This window comes from Phocoena sinus, chromosome 1 (assembly GCF_008692025.1).
Source record: "Phocoena sinus isolate mPhoSin1 chromosome 1, mPhoSin1.pri, whole genome shotgun sequence".
In the NCBI taxonomy this organism is placed as follows: Eukaryota; Metazoa; Chordata; class Mammalia; order Artiodactyla; family Phocoenidae; genus Phocoena; species Phocoena sinus.
In genome coordinates, this window is record NC_045763.1 from 55,851,312 (window position 1) to 55,871,513 (window position 20,202).

At 42.6% G+C, this 20,202-nt stretch overlaps 1 protein-coding gene across 3 annotated transcripts in view; it reads left to right on the top strand.

The window, feature by feature from the left end:
- CACHD1 (cache domain containing 1) overlaps positions 1-20,202 on the top strand; it is a 233,408-nt gene that overhangs the window by 146,683 nt on the left and 66,523 nt on the right. For all 3 annotated transcript variants that reach the window (XM_032605257.1, XM_032605238.1, XM_032605247.1), the window contains exons 5-8: positions 6,918-7,044; positions 9,837-9,981; positions 10,846-11,062; positions 17,675-17,824. In XM_032605257.1, coding sequence (XP_032461148.1) covers positions 6,918-7,044; positions 9,837-9,981; positions 10,846-11,062; positions 17,675-17,824 — 639 coding nt within the window. The remainder of the gene's footprint in view (positions 1-6,917; positions 7,045-9,836; positions 9,982-10,845; positions 11,063-17,674; positions 17,825-20,202) is intronic.

The following is a 20,202-nucleotide window of genomic DNA, read 5'->3' on the forward strand; positions in this document are numbered from 1 at the left end:
TCTCCTTAGTATTAGACTAAAGTAAATACAATGAGAAGGCTGAGTCAGCTGCCATTAACCTAACTTCGGCAATGGGCTTTAGTGGAAGAATCAGAGGACTGTGTGGCCTGGATCCTATTCCAGGCCCAAAGCTTAAGTAATTCCTCCCTTTGAGCCAGAATATCCTTAGCTATAAAATGATAATAACAGTATCACTTTGGTAAACCTCCACATTCTGGCTCTCGCTAGCTGTTAAATACTTGGGAAAATTAACCTCTATATGCCTTGGTTTCCTGAATAATAAATAAAACCCACCTCATAGAGTTGTTTTAAGAATTAACTGAGATAATATAAATAAAAGACCTTGCAAAGTGCCTGGTACGTGGTCAAACACTCAATATGCTTGCCCCTTCTGGAACAGCATACACAGTATCCATGAAATATGGCCCCTCCAGAATACGTGGTAAAACGATACTCAGGATGTGAGCAAGGAGTAGGAATTGGAAAGGTGTGATAGGGTATAATGCCAGAAATTTTGTTTGGAGTCCTCAGGATGTTAATTTATTTTACTTCCCTCCAAAAGGATTGCAATTGCACAGAGTATTACTGAAAGGTGCTATGTAATTTCTGGTCTGTTAGGAAAGTATGTGTGTTTTTGTGTGTCTGCACCTCTGTGTGCTTAGGACAGCTCCTGTATTTTACATATGGCAAGCTCTGGGAAGTAGATAGCTCTGTGTGCTTTGCTGAGCAGTGTTGGGCTGGGCATCGGGAAGCCCAGAGTTCCTCGAAGTAGGATCACAGGCTTTCTGTTACAGGGCATTTTCCCTTTGTCCCTACTTCCTCTGGATAATACTATTGGGAAAGTCACAGCCCAAAGACAGGCGGTTCATAATCCAGCTCTTTCTCATTGGCCTGGTGGGTTAAGCATTAAAGAAGGCAGGCAAGGAGTTTGGGGACGTGGTTGGTTTTGTTTTGACTGGAGAGGCCAATGACATAAGAACTAGTCAGATGTAGATGATAAAATTGGAAGGAAAATATTTGGGGACTGTGGAATCTGGGACCCATATGTTAGAATTATCCACAGACAGTTCAGTACACTGTGTGCAGGCGGATCTTGAGACCCAATAGACAGGAATGCCTAGAAAGAGGAAAGGCACGGTTTTTCAGCTGCTTATCTGATGACAGTTTGTCAAAGAAAAAATAAGCCAATGGGTATGGCAAAATTCTTGGTCTTCACTTATAATTAGCATAAGACATGTAAGTGAGAAATAGTCAGTTGTTGAAGGGGATGGAGAGTTTTGCCTTTAAAGAAACAGGAGCCATCACAGGGAGCTCCACATCCTTTAAAGGCCAATATTAAGTTTTCTCCATCATTCTCATTTAAATGTTTCTTGGTACTGTTTGGACATTTTGCAAAGTATTGAATCACTGTTAATAATCTCATAGTACTGACCTACAGCTTCTAAGCAAATAGGAAGTGAGAATGCTCTTCCTTTTTTCTTTCATAAACTTGATAAAAGCTCTTTCTCTCTAGCTGTAAATCCATGTACTTCCTTCCTATTGACCTTCATTCTTTGCCCTCTTACCACTTTTCTCTGGGTTTCTACAGGGTCTTTGGAAATACCTTGTCCAAATCTATTACTTTACAGATGTGGCGATTGTGAAATCACATGCCTTGGCCAACATCATCATTCACTGATTCACTCAGCAAATACTGACTGAGTGCTTCCTAAAAACTGGGTTTGTGCCAGGGCCAGGGAATGTGATGAACAAAATTGACTTGGCCCCTGCCCTCCTGGGACTGACAGCTCCTCTGCATGAGAGACACAAAACAAATAGCGGCAGAAATAAATACACCGAACTTACCAATTTTTGCCATCTATGGCAAAAATTTCCTATGAAGGAAAATACTGAATGCTCTAAGGGAGGATAATAATGGAGGGTGGTCAGGGAAGGTCTCTCTGAGAAGGTGAAGAGTTATTCCATTGCAAAAAGATTGGCATATTTACAGAACTAAAGAAATAGCTCTCGATGTATAATGTAGTGAGTTGAAAAGGGGAAAGGTGAGCCTGGGGAGTAGGAAGGCACCAGATGGTACAGGGCCTGATGGGGTTGGATTTAATACTAGACATGATTATGTGGGAAACCTTTGAACAGTTTTAAGCAAATCAGTGGTGGGATTTGATTTCTGTTTTAGAAAGATGCCTTTCGATACTGGATAGAAAGTTAAACTGGAGGTCAGAGAGCTTGCCAGTCAGAGATGGCATTTTAACCCATGGCTGCTTATTCCCAGTCCGTCTGATTTACCAGGGTATCCCTTCTAGTTCCTAAGAGCCAACCTAAGTTAAGTAAAGAGTGCAAAATAGCACTGGGCCCGTGTCCAAATGGCTTTCTTATGCCTGCTCAGTTTGACAGTGAAAGAAAAAGACACATCAGGCTCACATCTCTAACCAGTTGAGCACCTACAAAATAATTAAGAGGTGTCAGCGCTATAGTTTCTCTCTCAAATAAAAACTCCCTTTATTATCTAAAATACACTATTGAGGGCTTCCCTGGTGGCGCAGTGGTTGAGAGTCCACCTGCCGATGCAGGGGACACGGATTCGTGCCCCGGTGCGGGAGGATCCCACATGCCGCGGAGCGGCTGGGCCCGTGAGCCATGGCCGCCGAGCCTGCGCGTCCGGAGCCTGTGCTCCGCAACGTGAGAGGCCACAACAGTGAGAGGCCCGCGTACTGCAAATCACGCACAGTTCTGAGTGCTGTAATTACCGTCAACTCTACCTTCCAAGCTGTAGCTTGTGTCTCTGCCATTTTCCAGGTAGACCAGCCTGTGGGGTCGATGGTAAAGCCCATGACATTGGACTCCCAGCTGGTGTGTGCCAGTTTTAGCAGTTCAGCAGTTTGTTTTTCCTCACAAGATTAAATGCTCACTTTAACCTTATGTCTTATTTCAATTTTGAAATCATTCCTTAAGGAGTCAAGTGTCTCCTTAATTGTATTTATTTACACTGTATATTTACAGACTGATGCAACTGATTATTCTGATTGAGAACCATCAACCTGTTTATATATTTATTCTTCCTCTTAAGAAGTACTCAGTGCGTTTTTTATCTATTCAGTGCCAATTCATTCAGCATGTATCTATGAACATGTAGCAACACTACAGTGTTCTGGAAAGAGCCAGGACTTAGGAGGTAGACACCTAGGTCAAATCATGACTCTGCCCTTATGACTCTGAGCAAGTTAGTTCTTTATCTGTAAAATGGGTATAATAGCAAACTCATAGAGTCTTTATAAAACATCAAACTGTGTATAAAACTAGTTTGTGGGGCTTCCCTCGTGGCGCAGTGGTTGAGAGTCTGCCTGCCGATGCAGGGGACACGGGTTCATGCCCCGGTCCGGGAAGATCCCACATGCCGCGGAGCGGCTGGGTCCGTGAGCCACGGCCACTGAGCCTGCGCGTCCAGAACCTGTGCTCCACAACGGGAGAGGCCACAGCAGTGAGAGGCCCACGTACCACAAAAAAAAAACAAAAAAAAAAACTAGTTTGTATGATGCTCAATAAATTTGCACTATCATTAAATCAAATTTATTGAGGAATAATTGACATCTAATAAACTTCACATGTTTAGCATATACAGTTGATACGTTTTGACATGTATAGTCCCGTGAAATCATCCGACAAGCAGGCTTTTTCTCTCTCCATTTACCTATTTTTGTACTGGTTGCATTGGCAGTAGTGTTGGGAGAAGGGAGTGTTTATCATTTTTAAACATATTTAGAATTATGATTGCTCTATATTTATTTAATCATTGCTCTATGTTTAATTTATGTTTAATTGGATTTGGCATTAGAGGAAAGTAAGATTTTAGAATTTATCAAACAAAAGTATCAAAACATTCGAGAAATAGTACTTCCATGCAGATCTTCCCAGTCTGTATGCTGCAGATATCACGCAGAGCGTGCGCCTTGATGTGAAAAGTACTGGGAATCTTTGCTTCAGGGGTAACAGACAAGGCTCAGATATAGATCTCACCCTCAAGGATCTTTGAGTCTAGGGATGGAGGATCCAACAGTTTCCTGTTAGGACAGTAATTCTAGCTAGAAGGTGGGACGAGGTAAAATGCTGGAGGATGTCAGAGGGTGTGATGAACTTCTGTCCTGGGGTTCGGGTTCGGCTTCAGTGAGGAAAAAACATTCATTGCCTCCTTCACGTGTGTCTGTCTGAGATCGGTGTGCAGAGCAGTTTAGACAGATACAGACCCTGCCCGTTGATAAATTAAAGCCTAGCACTGTGCATCGTGGGCTCACAGGTTGGGCGTCTGCCCAGGTTTTCTTCCTGGACAGCTTCCAGCATTTCTGAGGAAAGACTGAGTGTGTGGGACCCCAGCCCAAGTGATCCAGTGGTCAGAACGCCTAACTGACTCCTATGAATGGGGGAAGACCCCTCTGGGTTCTCTGCATAGATAATAGGGCTATCATCCACCTCCACCTCTAAGTCAGGAGGCGCCTGCCTGGGGTGCACACCACAATGATAGATTGAAGGCTTCTGGGCCCTGAGGTCCTCATTACCATCATAGCCGTCATCTTCGGCTAGTGCGGAATAACAGATGAAATTTAATCAGATACCAAAGGAGTTCTCAGCGGGAGGGTTTGAGGAACCTTGCCCAATACTTAGGCTCTAGTGCTGGAATGGAACCAGAATGATCTTTTGTGGTGAGACTAAATGTATCACGCACTATGTGAATTCTGATTTATTTTTAAAACGTTCTTGCTCTCATTGGCCCCCCTTTTAATAGTCTCACTGTAGCCTGTTTATTGTTACAGATGTTACTTTTAAATGAGGTCACCGAGCTTTCCTTTCTCCCAAAGGCGGTGTTTGCCTTTTTATTGCTGGGTTGGCAGGGCTGCCTGGAGAAGAGTGCTAATATGAGATCAAGGTTGAGCTTCAGACTCCCAGGAGACAAGGCAGAGAAAAACCCTCTTCCGTGTTTACATGCACTCACGTCAGCTTTGGTCCCCGGAGAGAGTGGTCGCCTGAGTCCAGGTGATGACCTTGATAAGGCTGGCTGGCAGAGTGGAGAGAGGGGATGGGCGTTGTGGTCATACACTGGCTTGACTCCCTTCTTGTCCACTGTGAAACCTCAAGCAAGTCAACAAACCTCTCTCAGCCTGTTTCCTTATCTGTAACTTGGGGTTAATAACTGTTTACTCCGAGGATTTGTGTGAGGCTACAGTGTGCTATGGCTCCTCGGTGTGTGTTGGACAGAGTAACTGCTGAATATTTTTGAAGGCCTCCACATAGTACATTTTACACAGCATGCTTGGAGGACCACTGCCCAAACTGGGCTTGCCACTGATGTTCGCAAATTCGCTTTGATTGAACACACCCACACATTCCTTTATGGATGTCTGTGGCTTCTTTCGTACCACAAGGCAGTGTTGGGTAGTTGGAACAGAGACCATATGGCCTGCAAAGCCAGAATCACTGACCACCTGGCCCCTTACAGAAGCTTGCTGACCCCCAAGCCAGACTAAAGGATGGCCATGTGTTGGGGACTTCCCTGGTAGTCCAGTAGTTAAGACTCCACACTTCCACTGCAGGGGGTGTGGGTTCGATCCCTGGTCGGAGCACTAAGATTCCCACATGCTGCGAGGCACGGCCAAAGGAAGAAAAAAAAAGGATGGCTTTGTGGCATTCAGAGCTTTATATATATATTTTTGCCAAATACACCTCATGCTTTCTTGTTTTGCTCCATTTCCCTCTATATAATTCTTCTGATGTATTGCTTATTACAGGAGGGCTTGTTTTCTGCTCATCTTTGTATCTCTCGCAACATGTAAAGCAGTACCCTACACATAGTAGTGTGTAATACATAAATGAGGTGGTGTGGAGTAGAGTGAAGGGGCATCAGAGAAGAGAGAAAGACTTCATGGAGTTTTCGGGACAGTATTGCACACACACAGTAAGGTGGCTGCCACTCCAGCTGCAAACCAGTGGCAGGGATGCAGTACACTTAGGAAGGGAGGCAATACCAACTGATGTAAAGAACGCAGGAGCCAGGACACCCAGATTTGAATCCCAGCTCAGCCAGTTCCTGACAAGGCCTCAGCCAATTTGCTTAAGCTCTGTAAGCATATTTTCTCAACTCCAAAGTAGGGAATAATAATACCAGCTTCTGCTTTGTGACCACCTAGAGGGGTAGGATAAGGAGGGTGGGAGGGAGACGCAAGAGGGAGGAGATATGGGGATATATGTATATGTATAGCTGGTTCACTTTGTTATAAAGCAGAAACTCACACCATTTTAAAGCAATTATACTCCAATAAAGGTGTTAAAAAAATAATAATACCACCTTCATCCTAGGGTTGTTTTATGGATTAAGTGAGATAACGTGAGGGAAGGCCTCTATTCCAGTGCTGCCATGTTGGAATCATTCTGGAAGCTCTTCCTGAATGATTGTGGTTCTCATTTTTCAAGTACTATCGATGCTGTTTCCCTCATTGTGAAGTGAACAAGGTCAAGGTCACAGGTCTAGTCCCTCGGGAGACTAGCCTATTAATATTACTGTTTTCCACAGTTGGAGAACATACTCCAAGCCAGCAAGTATACACTGGCTTAACAGGGACCAGCCCAGTGAGGAGAGAGATTAATGCAAATGAATCATTTATGCCGAAAAAGTAATTCACGACATATAGTGTCACCGTACAATGTTAAGAGTGATTGCTTCACTTGACTGAAACATTCATTACATTTTCTATTCATGGGGTATTTTTTTAAGGGACAGAAAGAAAATGTTGAGTAGAAAATTTACAGCCTTATACCTACTGGGATTTCTTCATAGTACAAACCATTTATGCAAAACAGATGCCTGAGGCACAGTGCCTGCGTGAACCTGTGGATTTGTTGGTTATATGTCTTTTTCCCCACTCCTCCAGTTCTTGCAGACAACCTGAAATCCAACCCTGGAATTAAGTGGCAGTATTTCAGTTCAGAAGAAGGAATTTTCACTGTTTTCCCAGCACACAAGTTCCGGTGTAAGGGCAGCTATGAGCATCGCAGTAGGTACGTTGACTTGCTTGCCAAAGTTTTAATTACTGCTTAAGAGTAATCTGTATAAAATATAGACTCCCCATTCATACACACAGCTCTGCCTCCAAACTGTGGTTTCAGAAACTTATCCTGAAATGATTTCATTATTTAACATATGTGGGTGTAGAAATGCCTGGGAAGGCAAATGATGAAGCCTGGAACTTTTTCAGAACTATCTAACAAGCCAAGTAAAACAAGGTATTTACTAAGAAATAAAAAATTTTGAAGCACCCAGTCTGTTTTGAGTTTCAGACACCTTCGTTGAGAGACAATGATAATACCTTCTCTCAAGGGCAGCGCTGGAAGACTTTACAGCATATCTCAGAATAGAGTTTGTGATTCTCAGCTTTCCTTTCTGTGATAACATGCTTGGCCATCCTTTTGAAATTTACATGCAAATCTCAGCTACTAGAAGTCTTAAGGTTGTCCAGAAAACACTGGATCGAGGGTCCTTAACGCGCTGCTTTTCTCAGGAAATGACTTGAGATGCTACCACTTAGCTAGAAGGGCGGTAACGGTGAGATGATTTCTAGGACAACACTCATTAATTTACAGAACCCCTTAGGCAAAGATACTTTCCTTTTTAATCCCCACAGTTTCCCTTTTGCAGTGTTAGATGTTTGATGCCAGAACTTCTGGAACTAATGCAAGATGCCTGCTTTTCATGCCACGTTTTTTGAGACTAAACCACCAATTTAGCTTCTTTCCATCTTTGTTTTAAATTATATCTATTCACTAAACTTATTGTGATAATCACTTCATGATGTACGTAAGTCAAATCATTATGCTGTACACCTTAAACTTATACAGTGCTGTATGTCAAGTACATCTTAATACAACTGGAAGAAAAAAATAAATAAATTGTATCTAAAATTTTCCCCAAGGAAAATGCTACTTCTGTGCTTTTCCTAGAGGGACATTTGTATCATTTGTATAGTTTCTTCCGTTCCCTCCCTAGACAGCATGGTGAAGACTTGAGCATCTTGGAGACTGTTCCAGAATCCATGACCTTGGGTTCTAGTCTGGCTCATCTCTCAGGAGAGGCCAAAGACATTATTAACCATCTAATTCTCATTTACTTCTAAGAAGATAGATCAGATGACATTCTGCTTTTAATGAATCACCTGTGAGGGATGGTCCAAAAGGAAAAGCAGCACCTTGTCACAAATCAGCATTCACCTACACTCGGGAGGTTTCACGAATCTCTACCCTAAATACGCATTAAATCAATCCTCAAGCCTCTGTTCCCTTGACTAAGTAATCCGAGTTCCTCTCCTCGTAGATTGCTGTCGCCGTCTCTTGACCTGTCCTCTCACCTCTGAGGCTTTTGCAAGGTCTCCACATCCTTTGAAGTGTGGAGTGGGTTTGCAGAGCATATCAGAAAGGAGCCAATTGCACTATGAGGACCGCCCCAGATTGTACATATAATGCTGCTATTTATGTATCCCAGTAAAGCAGTTTTTAACAATTTATTGTGACAGTGTGAACACATATTCTGCTCTTCATTTATGTTGAGTTGAATTGGAAAGGAGGGGGTATGTCATTAAAAAAAAAAAATCTACTCATCTAGCTTGGAGGACTTAAAAGTTCAGTATTCGACATGGTTGTCAGTGTTGGGATAGACAGATTTCCTTATTTTCTGTTGCCTCTTTCGCTTCTCTAGCCACCGCTCTTGGATTTTTTTAATCCAATTTCCCTACTTGGCTGAATGGTATTGACTAGTGAAAATATAGTAGTGCTTTAGTATTAATGTAGGACTTTTGGCTTGAGAACAATTAGTGTAAACTTGGCCCAATTTTGAGTTTTTTTGGTACTTTGCCTGTATTTCTTAATTTGTGCCCAGGCTTTTGTGACTCAACTGGCATCTAACATTTCACAGAACACTCTAGTGTTTTAGGGGTGTCGATAAAGGAGAGAATTCTCTCGAGGCTGATTTGCTCTCTTAAGCTCCCTCTAATTTGTTCCAGCTTTAAAACTGTGAATAGAGACCTCATTAAGCCTCTTCTCACAAACCTGCCTGCACCGCACACTAGCAGAAGGTTGCTTTGGTGGGAGGCACTTCTCCTTTGGCGTTCCCCCCACCTCCACCCCTTTTCTTAATGTTAGCCAACAAAAACCTGGCAAGAACAGTGGCTATCACTGGCTTGGACAAATCTGATGGCACAGTTTTAAATGCTCGGATAAGGGGCCTTTTGGTGGCTGACCTGTGTAAATTGTTTCAGTACAGAAAGGAAAAGGGCCCTCCTAGCAGTGGCTTTTGTCTGGGGAGAGAGAAACCAGACCAGCTATTCAAAGCTGCTCAGCGTGCTCACAGATGACAGGCTGCCTCCGTTTTAGCCAAGCCCAGCTCTAAATCTGCAGAGGACCCCCGCACTGGCGGGTGGACTTTTTTCTCCCTGCTATTCTGTCTCTGCTGCCCGGGGGGCCACCAGTTCCATTTCCAGGGAGGGTGGACTTTCACATATGCTGAAAAAGCCAGCCTTCCAAAGGCTTTGCTTCTTAAATCCTTCTCCCGGTTGCTTTAATCTTTGGAAGGCAGAAGTCACCAATCCCTGTTCTGTAGACGCACGCTGTTGTCTTGAGGTGTTGTTTTCAGTGCACCAGAATAGTTTCTCGTTCCGTGCTGGTCTCTCCATCCTTGTGCCAAACCCCCAGAAACACAGGGAGGCCAGCGTGCCTGCCCATATGTAGCACTCATAGCTGTGTTAGGTTGAGGCCTTTACTCTAAACCAGGACTGACCCCAGAGAGCTTCTCCCCATTCTAGACCTATCTACGTCTCCACTGTCCGGCCGCAGTCAAAGCACATAGTAGTGATCCTGGACCACGGGGCTTCCGTCACAGACACCCAGCTTCAGATTGCCAAGGACGCTGCCCAGGTCATCCTCAGCGCCATCGATGAACACGATAAGGTGATGATGACCCCAGTGACCCCCCCCATTGGCATTGGGTCTTTCTTGAATACCTTTTTAAAAGTACTTTATGTTTTATGATATGTATTTTTCAATCCACCTTTAAAAATGACTTTGAGAAAAGAGAGTGCTGTAGTTTTTATTCTCGTATTTAAGGAAGCAGCTGCCAACCCTGGTTCCAAATCTCTTTATAAAAACCATCCCCACCAAACTGAGTCTTGCACTTCCTTAATGGCCCTGCCTAGACTTCTAATTAGCTGTGACTTTCACACTGGAAATTATACTAAGGAGGAACAGGGCTAGGGCTTGGACACTGGTGGATGACTTGTCTTTATCTCAAGATTGATGGGAGGCAAGGGAGAAAAGAAGGCTGCTAGAGGTTTACTAATCTCTAGGATACCTCAGAGATAGGCGTGTTTACAACTAATGATAATCTATTGCCTGTAGACATTTTCTGCTTCATCATTTTGACTTTTCCACCTCCTAAGGTTTTACTCACTAATCTAGTTGTTTAAAACACACACCCTATGCCTTTACCCTCACCGCCACCTCCAGTCGGAGAATCCAGACGATTAGTACTTGCCAAGATTTTTATGTGTGCGAAATACTGTTTTTAATGTTCTAGATGAACACCGTACTGCTGACTTCATCTTGGAACAAAAGCCAAATTCTAGGGTCCCTGTCCCTTACCAATCCTTAATTAATCTTCTTCAAATTTGATAGGTCGATGCCTCTAGGCGTTTCTTTTTAAACTCTCCAAAACTGTTCAGTAGGACTTGTCACTTTGGGCGCTCTTCTGAAATGTAGAAAACCTTTCCCTGGCAGAATAACAAGGTCTGTTTGTCTGTTTGTTTTCCCCTCCAGATCTCCATGCTGACTGTGGCAGACACCGTCAGGACTTGCTCACTTGACCAGTGCTATAAGACATTCCTGTCTCCAGCCACCAGTGAGACAAAAAGGAAAATGTCCACCTTCGTCAGCAGCGTCAAGTCTTTGGACAGCCCTACCCAGCACGCGGTGGGATTTCAAAAGGCATTTCAGCTGATTCGAAGCACCAACAATAGCACCAAGTTCCAAGCAAGTAAGTGCCTTTGCTCACTAATAAATTAGTTGCTCATAAACTAACAGATAGAGGATGGCAATAGAAATATATTGTAAATTGATCACATAACTATGTCTAGAGGGATTTTTTTCTAAATTGATGGGATAAAATTTTCTTGTGTTGTCATAATGGTCATCTAATACTAGGATCTTACTAGATTTTCTCATCTTTTCCAATCAAAGGTACTCAGTCTGCACGATTTCTTTACTCCCTGAGCCTCTTTTATTAGGAACATAATAAAATGTTTTTATTAGGAACATATCCCCGTTTATTTCCCAGGAGAATATCCACATCCTTTTTGATGCTAATTGTCAGCCTCTCGTCCTCAGTGACTCAGAGTGGCTGTCTGCTTGTGCGCATGTGCTCAGAAACGGGGCAGCCGGAATTCGTGCCTCGATCCTTCCTTCTTCTAACCAGCTGTCATTTAGATGAGCACAGCCCTTCAGATGTACAAAGGCACTCTAATTTAATTTTCATGTGTTAAAGAAAATCTGGAATTAGGATGCATGCTAAAGTAAAGGGAAGGATATTTGAAATAAGATACACGCTTTGAAACTACTGAAAGGAATCTATGTCGTTTTCTCTTTTATATTCGAAAATCTGTTTGTAGGTTTTTTTCAATGAACGTATCCTATTGAGATAAATTTAAAGAATATAATTTCAAGCTCTTCAGTGTGTCTGCATTAAAACTAAGACCACATTGATAAATGCACAACTTAGTGCCTGGCACATGGTGGGCCCTTGAAAGACAGAAGCTACTGTAATTATTACAGCTAATGATGGTAAATGACGTATCAGTTTTACGTTTCTGTGTATTGTTATCTCACAGTTTCCGTGGGTCAGGAGTCCATGAGTTGCTTCTCTGTTTAGGACTGCACAGGCTGTATTCTAGGTGTCAGCCCAGTCTGTGGATTCATTGAGGGTCAGAGTCTTCTTACAAGCTCAGTGGTTGGCAGAATTCATTTCTTTGCAATTGTGAAACTCATGTGTACTTGTTTCTTCAAGGCCAGTAGGAGAGCATCTTTTCTTCAAGCCCCTGACTTCGGGGAAGGCTTGGACCCTCTTTTAAAGGCCTTGTCTAACCTAATCAGGCTTACTCTCCCTTTTGATTTAAACAGATTACTCTCTCTCATGGTTAGCTTATTAAGACCTTCATTACGTCTGCAGAATCCCTCCATCTTTGCCAAATATATAGCACAGTCACAAGAATGATCCCATCACCTTAGCCATATTCTGTTGGCCAGAAGCAAATTACTGGTCATGCCCACACTCAAGAGGAGGAAGTCATACAAGGGTGGGGGTCATTGGGGTCATCTTAGAATTTTGCCTGCCAGCCTTGGCAAGCACCAGCTATCCACAGACCAATATTACAGGATGGCTGAGCGTAAAGTTGTCCATAGTTCAATAAGGCCAAAGGATAAGGCTGACCTCTCAAGGATTCAAGACAGATTGGCTAGTTGGTCAATGCCATTCACCTGTGGATGCCACTTACCAGCTGCCGTCCGCTGTCGGCATTCCTCACCAGATGTGCTCTTTTTACTTGATTCTTCAGTCATCAAACCATCTTTAGAGATGAAGTCCAATTTCGATGATTATTACACTGTTTAAGTAAGGGAGAGAAATGTTAATACTGGCAGCAGCCAGGCAGTGAGTGTGTCAGGTGAGCTCGAGGTAAGGTAATGAGGATTGTTTGGGGAGCACAGCAAGCTAGAGGACGCATGCTCCATCAAGAAGACAGCTGCTCTTCTGTTCAGCCTCTCGTTGCCTTGCAGGAACGCCTGTCCAGTGTTGCCAGATATTCTGTTTTAAGAGAAGCCAGAAATCTGGATCTTTATGTGAAACCCCTTCATTTTCAAATGTTGTCATTTGTTCCGGCTTTAAAACTGTGAATAGAGACCTCATTAAACCTCTTCTTACAAACCTTCCTGCCCTGCACATTAGCAGAAGACTGCTTTGACAGGAAACGTTTCTCCTTTGGGTTTTGGGGGGTTTTCTTAATGTTGGCGAGCAAAAACATGGAAAGAAGAGTGACCATCACAGATTTGGACACATTTTGATGTCTTTTTTCTAAATGCTCAGATGAGTCTTTTTTAGGCCAAGTAAGATGTTTCTAAAGTTTAGCTCACAGGCCTCCACTTTACAACTTCTACTGGCAGTTCAAAGAAAAAAGAACCCAAATTAGATTGCATAAAGAAACACATCAGGAATTAGTATTACCCAGTTTATTAAGGAGAGGTTTGAGCTGCTCTCCAGCAATGTTGCACAGTGGTTAAGTATGTGGGTTTTGAATTTCAACCAATGTGTGTTCAAATTCCTACTCTGAAATTTTTCTAAACTTGTGTGAATTATTTGATTTCTCCAGGTCTGGTTTCCCCATCTGCAAACTGGGTGTGATAATAAGATCCAGGGCTCCATCATAAATATTAAATAAATATTAGCTGTGGTTATTATGATATTCTGTTTCCTTCAAGACTTCTAGCTCTGGGGACTTCCCTGGCAGTCCAGTGGTTAAAGATTTTGCCTTCCAATGCAGGGGGTACGGGTTCGGTCCCTGGTTGGGGAGCTAAGATCCCACATGCCTTGTGGCCAAAAAACCAAAACATAAAAAACGGAAGCAATATTGTAACAAATTCAATAAAGACTTTAAAAATGGTCCACATTAAAAAAAAAAAAATATATATATATATATATATATATATATATATATATTTAAAAAAAGAAAAAGCCTTCTAGCTCTGGCTAAAGGAGAGCGGATACCCTAGACATCCTAAGTTGACCCCAAGCCCAAAGACGGTCAAGGACCATTAGTAGCCTTGGCTACAGCATGGTGAAGGGTCTATGTACTCCTCATAGGAGCTTGTACTCTACATCATTACTTGTGTTCACTCCACAGGCAATTATTTAGCATCTACTGTATACCTGGCACTGTTTGAAGGCAGTGGGATAGGATTATTCCAATGAGTCTACCCTGTAGGGTTATTGTAAGGATTAGTCTGTGAATGACAGTAAGGTATCTGCCCCACATTGGTGGTCATATGAACAGAAGCCACATGGCATATATCATGGTGGCTTTGTCCTAATTTGCTTTGCACTAATCAGAAAATCTAAAACTTTTATCCAGTGCTGACTCTTTTTCAATCCCATGGTAGATCTGTAGATACCAGATAGATAGATACCATCGACACATTTGGATTGTTTGTTCTGGGCTTGTCTGGGGGATAACTGGTTGGGGAGGGTCATTTTGTAGCAGAAGGAATAAGGTGGCTGGGAGTGGGAATCTAATGGCATGGGCAAAGCCCAAATTTGTGTTGCTCTCCCCCCTTTGATACTGACCCCAAGGAATGCTAGTGGCTTAGACAGGGACTTGTCAAACGGAGAGGGTTGCATTTTCTTCCAGGTACATGCTATGCTTTGCCCTGCCCCAAGTCCCTATAATTACTCATCCCTAACATTACTAATCACAAGGCTTAATGTTCCCATGAGCGACTAGAGAGGGGATATCCTAGCAAGTAAAAAAATAAATCAGACCAAATTTGGCCGGTCTGATACCTAAAAATAGAAAAATAACTCAATTTTGCCTAAGGATAGGGCAGGAGTAGAGTCAGTGGCTGGGCAGAGACAGTGAGGATGCTTGCAGAGTGTATGTCTTATTGTCGGGATGGAAAGAAAATACGCTTGGCGACTAAAGGAGCTGCAGGCTGCAGGCCCTTCTGGTTCTCCAGTTGTGGACCTGTGCCTAAAACCAGCTCTCAGTGACAGCGTGTTTTATCCAGAATCATAAAGCCAAGTAAGAAAATTCAAGAGTTCATTTTAGGTCAGTCTTGCAGGTGTCCAGGAATTTATCACACATAAATGACAAACTACAGGGCGATGGTTTGTTAGCTTCATGGTATATCTGTATTCTACCTGCTAGGGTCAAGTAGTATTTTCCAGTCTGAAGCTTAAGTGAGCTGTTTAGCATCCTAAAAATAATAATTTACAGGACTGTATTTTCAACACTGGAAAAAGATTGACATCTAGTTTAAGACAGGGATATTCCCTAGCTTATGATATTTTTATACATCAGCTTTCATATCTTAATTTCTGATGAAAAAATATGTAATTTAAATTTGCAGTTAATATTTATTAGAGAATTGTTCAAGCATCAAAATTAGCTTTAAGACTTGCTTATATATTAAGTCTTAGTAGTAATTATTCAATTCTGCATAATAAAGGATGTTGCAGTGTCTAAAATGGAAATCTACAAACGGAAGAAAATTCTGTCATTGTATCCTCATAATTGTTAGGATAATTTTTTAAATTATCTATTCCTGGGTAATAAATTACCCAACACTCACTGGCTTAAGGCAATAAACATTTATTATCTCAGTGTCTGTAGGTCAGGAATCTGGGCACAGCATGGTTGGGTGCCTCTGGCTAAAGGTATCTCATGAGGTTGCAGTTAAACTGTTGTCCACAGCTGCTGTCATCTCATAGTTCAGCTTGAGAAAGGTCTGCTTCTAAGTTCACTGACATGGTTGCTGGCAGATTCGATTCTGAAGGCCTCAGTACCTTGCCTCTCCATGGGATAGCTCACAACATGCTCTCTGGCTTCCCCGAGAGAGAGCACACAGGTGGAAGCCACTGTCTTTCTGTAACCTAATCCATCTCTTGACACCCTGTGACCTCTGCTGCATTCGGTTCACAAGAAGCCGGTCATTAAATCTAGTCCACATTCAAAGGGAGACCACACAGGGATGTGAATATCAGGAAGTGAAATCATTGGCGGACCAACCTGGAGGTTGCCTACCCCAGTAACTATAAAGCAATCTCAGATAAATGACAACCATAAAAACCTGAAGAATTAAGCATATAGCATATCAATCATTATTTCTCAATAAAAAGGTAAACGTCTGTGTAGGTTGTCTTAAAAATAGATATTGAATCAGCGAATCTCAGATTAAAAAGACAGTATAAAAATCCAGCTGGCTTACTTCCCTTCCTCCATTAAAGCCATCATTCAGCCTCTGCATCTTTAGTGGTAGGAAATGGACCACTTTTATTTTTGAGTAAATCCGCTTGAAAGGAGTTTTCACCCTGAGCTAAAATGACTTCCCAATCATTAGCCCTGGTTGGAGAGTCAATTTACTCTAGAGTCATCGGTGCTACTTCAGGCCAATGCGAGGGTTTCGTTTTTGTTTTGTTTGTGTTGAGGTTTCTTTCTTTTCTCTTTTATCCTCTATTTACCATCACCCTTTGGCTTTCACTCTTTTTTGAAACTATAATTGACCCTTTTTTTTTAATGTTCTTTTTTTTTTTTACATTTAATTTTTTTATTTATTTATTTTTTGGCTACGTTGGGCCAAAAAATAAATTTTTTGGCTGCGTGCGGGCTTTCTCTAGTTGCAGCGAGCGGGGGCTACTCTTTGTCGTGGTGCACGGGCTTCTCATTGCAGTGGCTTCTCTTGTGGAGCACAGGCTCGAGGTGCATGGGCCTCAGTAGTTGCAGCATGCGGGCTCAGTAGTTGTGGCTCGTGGGCTTAGTTGCTCCGTGGTACATGGGATCTTCCCGGACCAAGGATCAAACCTGTGGCCCCTGCATTAGCAGGCAGATTCTTAACCACTGTGCCACTAGGGAAGTCTGGCTTTCACTCTTAAATTAACCAGTTGATCCTCACAGCAACCCTGTGAAATAAATACTGTCATTATCCCCATGTTGTTGTAGATAAGGACATTTAGGTGTAGAAAGGTTAGGAAATCTGCCTGAAACAACCCAGACACAGATTGAAAGTGGCACAGCTGGGATGTGAACACAAGCAACCGGGCTCCTATGTCCATGCTTTTTTTGCTTTCCTACACTGGTGAGTTTTAAAACAAAAATGTTTTTGGCACTACCTGGCATAGAGTCAGATAACCTTACATGTCTTAGGAGTCCTTGGCAGAACCACCATTTTAAAGCCTAGTCCTGGGACTTTCCTGGTGGTCCAGTGGTTAAGACTCCACGCTACCAATGCAGGGGGCCTGGGTTCGATTTCTGGTCAGGGAACTAGATCCCACACGCCACAACTAAAAGATCCTGCATGCCGCAACTAAAGATCCCACGAACCTCAATGAAGATCCCTCATGCAGCAACAAAGAGTCCGTGTGCTGCAACTAAGACCCAGCGGAGCCAAACAAAAATAAATAATTTTTTTTTTTTGGTAAAGCCTAGTTCCCCCAAAAATGTGTGTTCCTGGGGAAGACCCTGAGACACTAAGGAAAAGGTAAATCAGGTTCTGAATCCTCCATTTCAGAAGGCAGGAAAGATGTCCCTTTAGGATGGCTAAATTACCACAACCGTAGATGCCTAAAGGAACACACCTTCTTCGATCTGGTAGACTCATTAGGAACATCTCCTTACCTGACACTGGGTAAATGAGGCCTCGTGGCCCACCACGGGCAGGATGAAAGAGCAGCGGAGGCGAGAAGACAAAAGCCCGGCATCAGACGGGCAGGAGTAGGAACGGTGGACTGGGCAGGTCCTCAAGGCAGGAAAGCCCAGTGAAAGAGAAACTGAGTAGCTGCCTTTAGCCAGACTCTGAAGTAACATTCAGTTTGCATGTTTTTGTTTAGATACAGACATGGTCATCATTTACCTGTCTGCTGGCATTACATCAAAGGACTCTTCAGAAGAAGATAAAAAGGCGACTCTCCGTGTCATCAGTGAAGAGAATAGCTTTCTAAACAACTCCGTAATGATTCTCACCTACGCCCTCATGAACGGTAGGTAGTGTTTCGAGATTCTTTTCTTTCAGATGAAAGTTCTGTCTAAGTGCATGCTGCTTTCAAAAAAACTAATGAAGAACCATCACAGGGTGCTTTGATGAAGGTTATAAGAAGCAGATTCCTTCCCAAGCCTGTCTTTCTCTACCTCCCATGGGTACTCAGGGTGTTAGGATGTCCCTGTCTCTACATCTCTCTCTCTCCGGCCAGCTGCTCATTTCTAAACCGTCACCAGTTATGTGGTCTTGCACAAGATTCTGTACAGCTCCATTTTTTTCACTTCTCCTCATATTCTTGGATTTTGATACTGCATAGAGGTTATTAACTTATCTCATTGATTTAAGAGCAGGAAGCTGAAGTACTGACCTAGATTCTTCTGTATAACCAGGACTGTGACTATCACATTTCCCTGCGGAATCACTACCTGGAGCCTCTTGTGACACTTTCTTCACCTCCCCTTCCTTAGCTGTGTCATTGGAGATGAGAATTATCTACTTGACAGGGTTATTGTGAATCCTGACATACGGTAGGCACCCAGGATGGTGCCAGGCACTTGCTAGGTGCTCATTAAGGTTGATTGTGTTGCTATTAAATCAGACAATATGTGAGAGGGCTTAGTAAACTAGCAAATCTGGAGAAATACTCATTATTTTTCCTTCAGCAATTTAACCATCCTCCAGATGAAAGCCCAATTTTCCAAACTCTCTGCTGTGTCATGTCCCTCCCACCTGTTAATACACAGCTCTTTGTCCTCTTCTTTGGGTCCCTTTTCCTCAGTGTTCAAAGTGACCCTATTCTCTTGTTTTTAAGAGAGCATGTCTTGATCCAGCAGCCCTTCCCACCTATGGGCTTTTATCTCCCCTATCCACTTTCAGATTGGATAAAGTGGATAAAACCAGGTGGCTTTAGGGACACTGGTTCTCATATTTTAATGGGATAAGGATATATTAGAGACTCATTTTTTAAATGCAGACTCCCAGGCAGTATCTACAAATTTGTACTCAGACCCTCTTAGATGGGGTCCAGGAATCTGTGTTTTGGCCAGCATGATTTTTTTGCAGATATTTTTGTGGACTGCATACACATGGAGGAACACAGGGGATGGTGTCTAGAGGTTCTCAGTTTCAGTCTCCATTTGCTAGCCATGTGGCTTATGGCAAATTACTTAATCTCTTGAGGGCCTCAGTTTTATCTGTAAAATGAAAAGAACAAAGTCTTCATAGGATTGCTGTGATAATAAATATACAAGATATGTTGTGTTTATCAAGCATGTGCCATATACAACATAGTGCACTGAGGTCCTAGAGCTGTAGTACACAAAATCTCTGTCTTCAGGAAGCCCTTGACCCAGTGAAGAAGACAGACAAGGCAGATGAATTAAATGCAATAGTACAGGAGTAAGGAAACATAAAAGGAAGTGATCATGTCTTTTCCATTCAATCTGAAGGTCTTCCCAGGCAGATACTGAGTAAAGAAATTTTCTTGCTGTCACCCATCTCTTCACTGTACCTACATCTTCCCACTGAGTATCTTGTGCTCTTGCTGTGCCCCTGATAATTCCATTCTTTGAAACTTCTGGTTACTCCCTCTAACTATTCTCATCTTTTCTCTTTCTCCCCCTTAATCTAGCCTGAAATATGTCCTCATTGCAAGTTTTCCACCTCTCCGAGAGATATCTCTGAACTTTGTTCACGAGGGTTGACACATTCCCTTAACTCTGTCAATTCAAATAGGGAAGGAGAGTCACTATGAAAATTTTGGTACAACAAATTTATTATCAGAATAAGAGTGTATACTGTTGGTGGGAATGTAAATTGGTACAGCCACTATGGAAAACAGTATGGAAGTTCCTTAAAAAACTAAGACTTGTGCTACCATATGATCTAGCAATCCCACCCCTAGGTTTATATCTGGAAAAGACAAAAACTCTAATTCACGAAGATACATGCACCCCAATGTTCATAGCAGCGCTATTTATAATAGCCAAGACATGGAAACAACCCAAGTGCCCATCAACAGATGATTAGTTTAAGAAGATGTGGTGTAATATATATGGAATCTAAAAAAAAAAAAAGGTTCTGAAGAACCTAGGGGCAGGACAGGAATAAAGGCGCAGACGTAGAGAATGGACTTGAGGACATAGAGAGGGGGAAGGGTAAGCTGGGATGAAGTGAGAGAGTGGCATGGACATATATACACTACCAAATGTAAAAGAGCTAGCTAATGGGAAGCAGCTGCATAGCACAGGGAGATCAGCTCGGTGCTTTGTGACCACCTAGAGGGGTGGGATAGGGAGGGTGGGAGGGAGACGTAAGAGGGAAGAGATGGGGATATATGTATATGTATAGCTGATTCACTTTGTTATACAGCAGAAACTA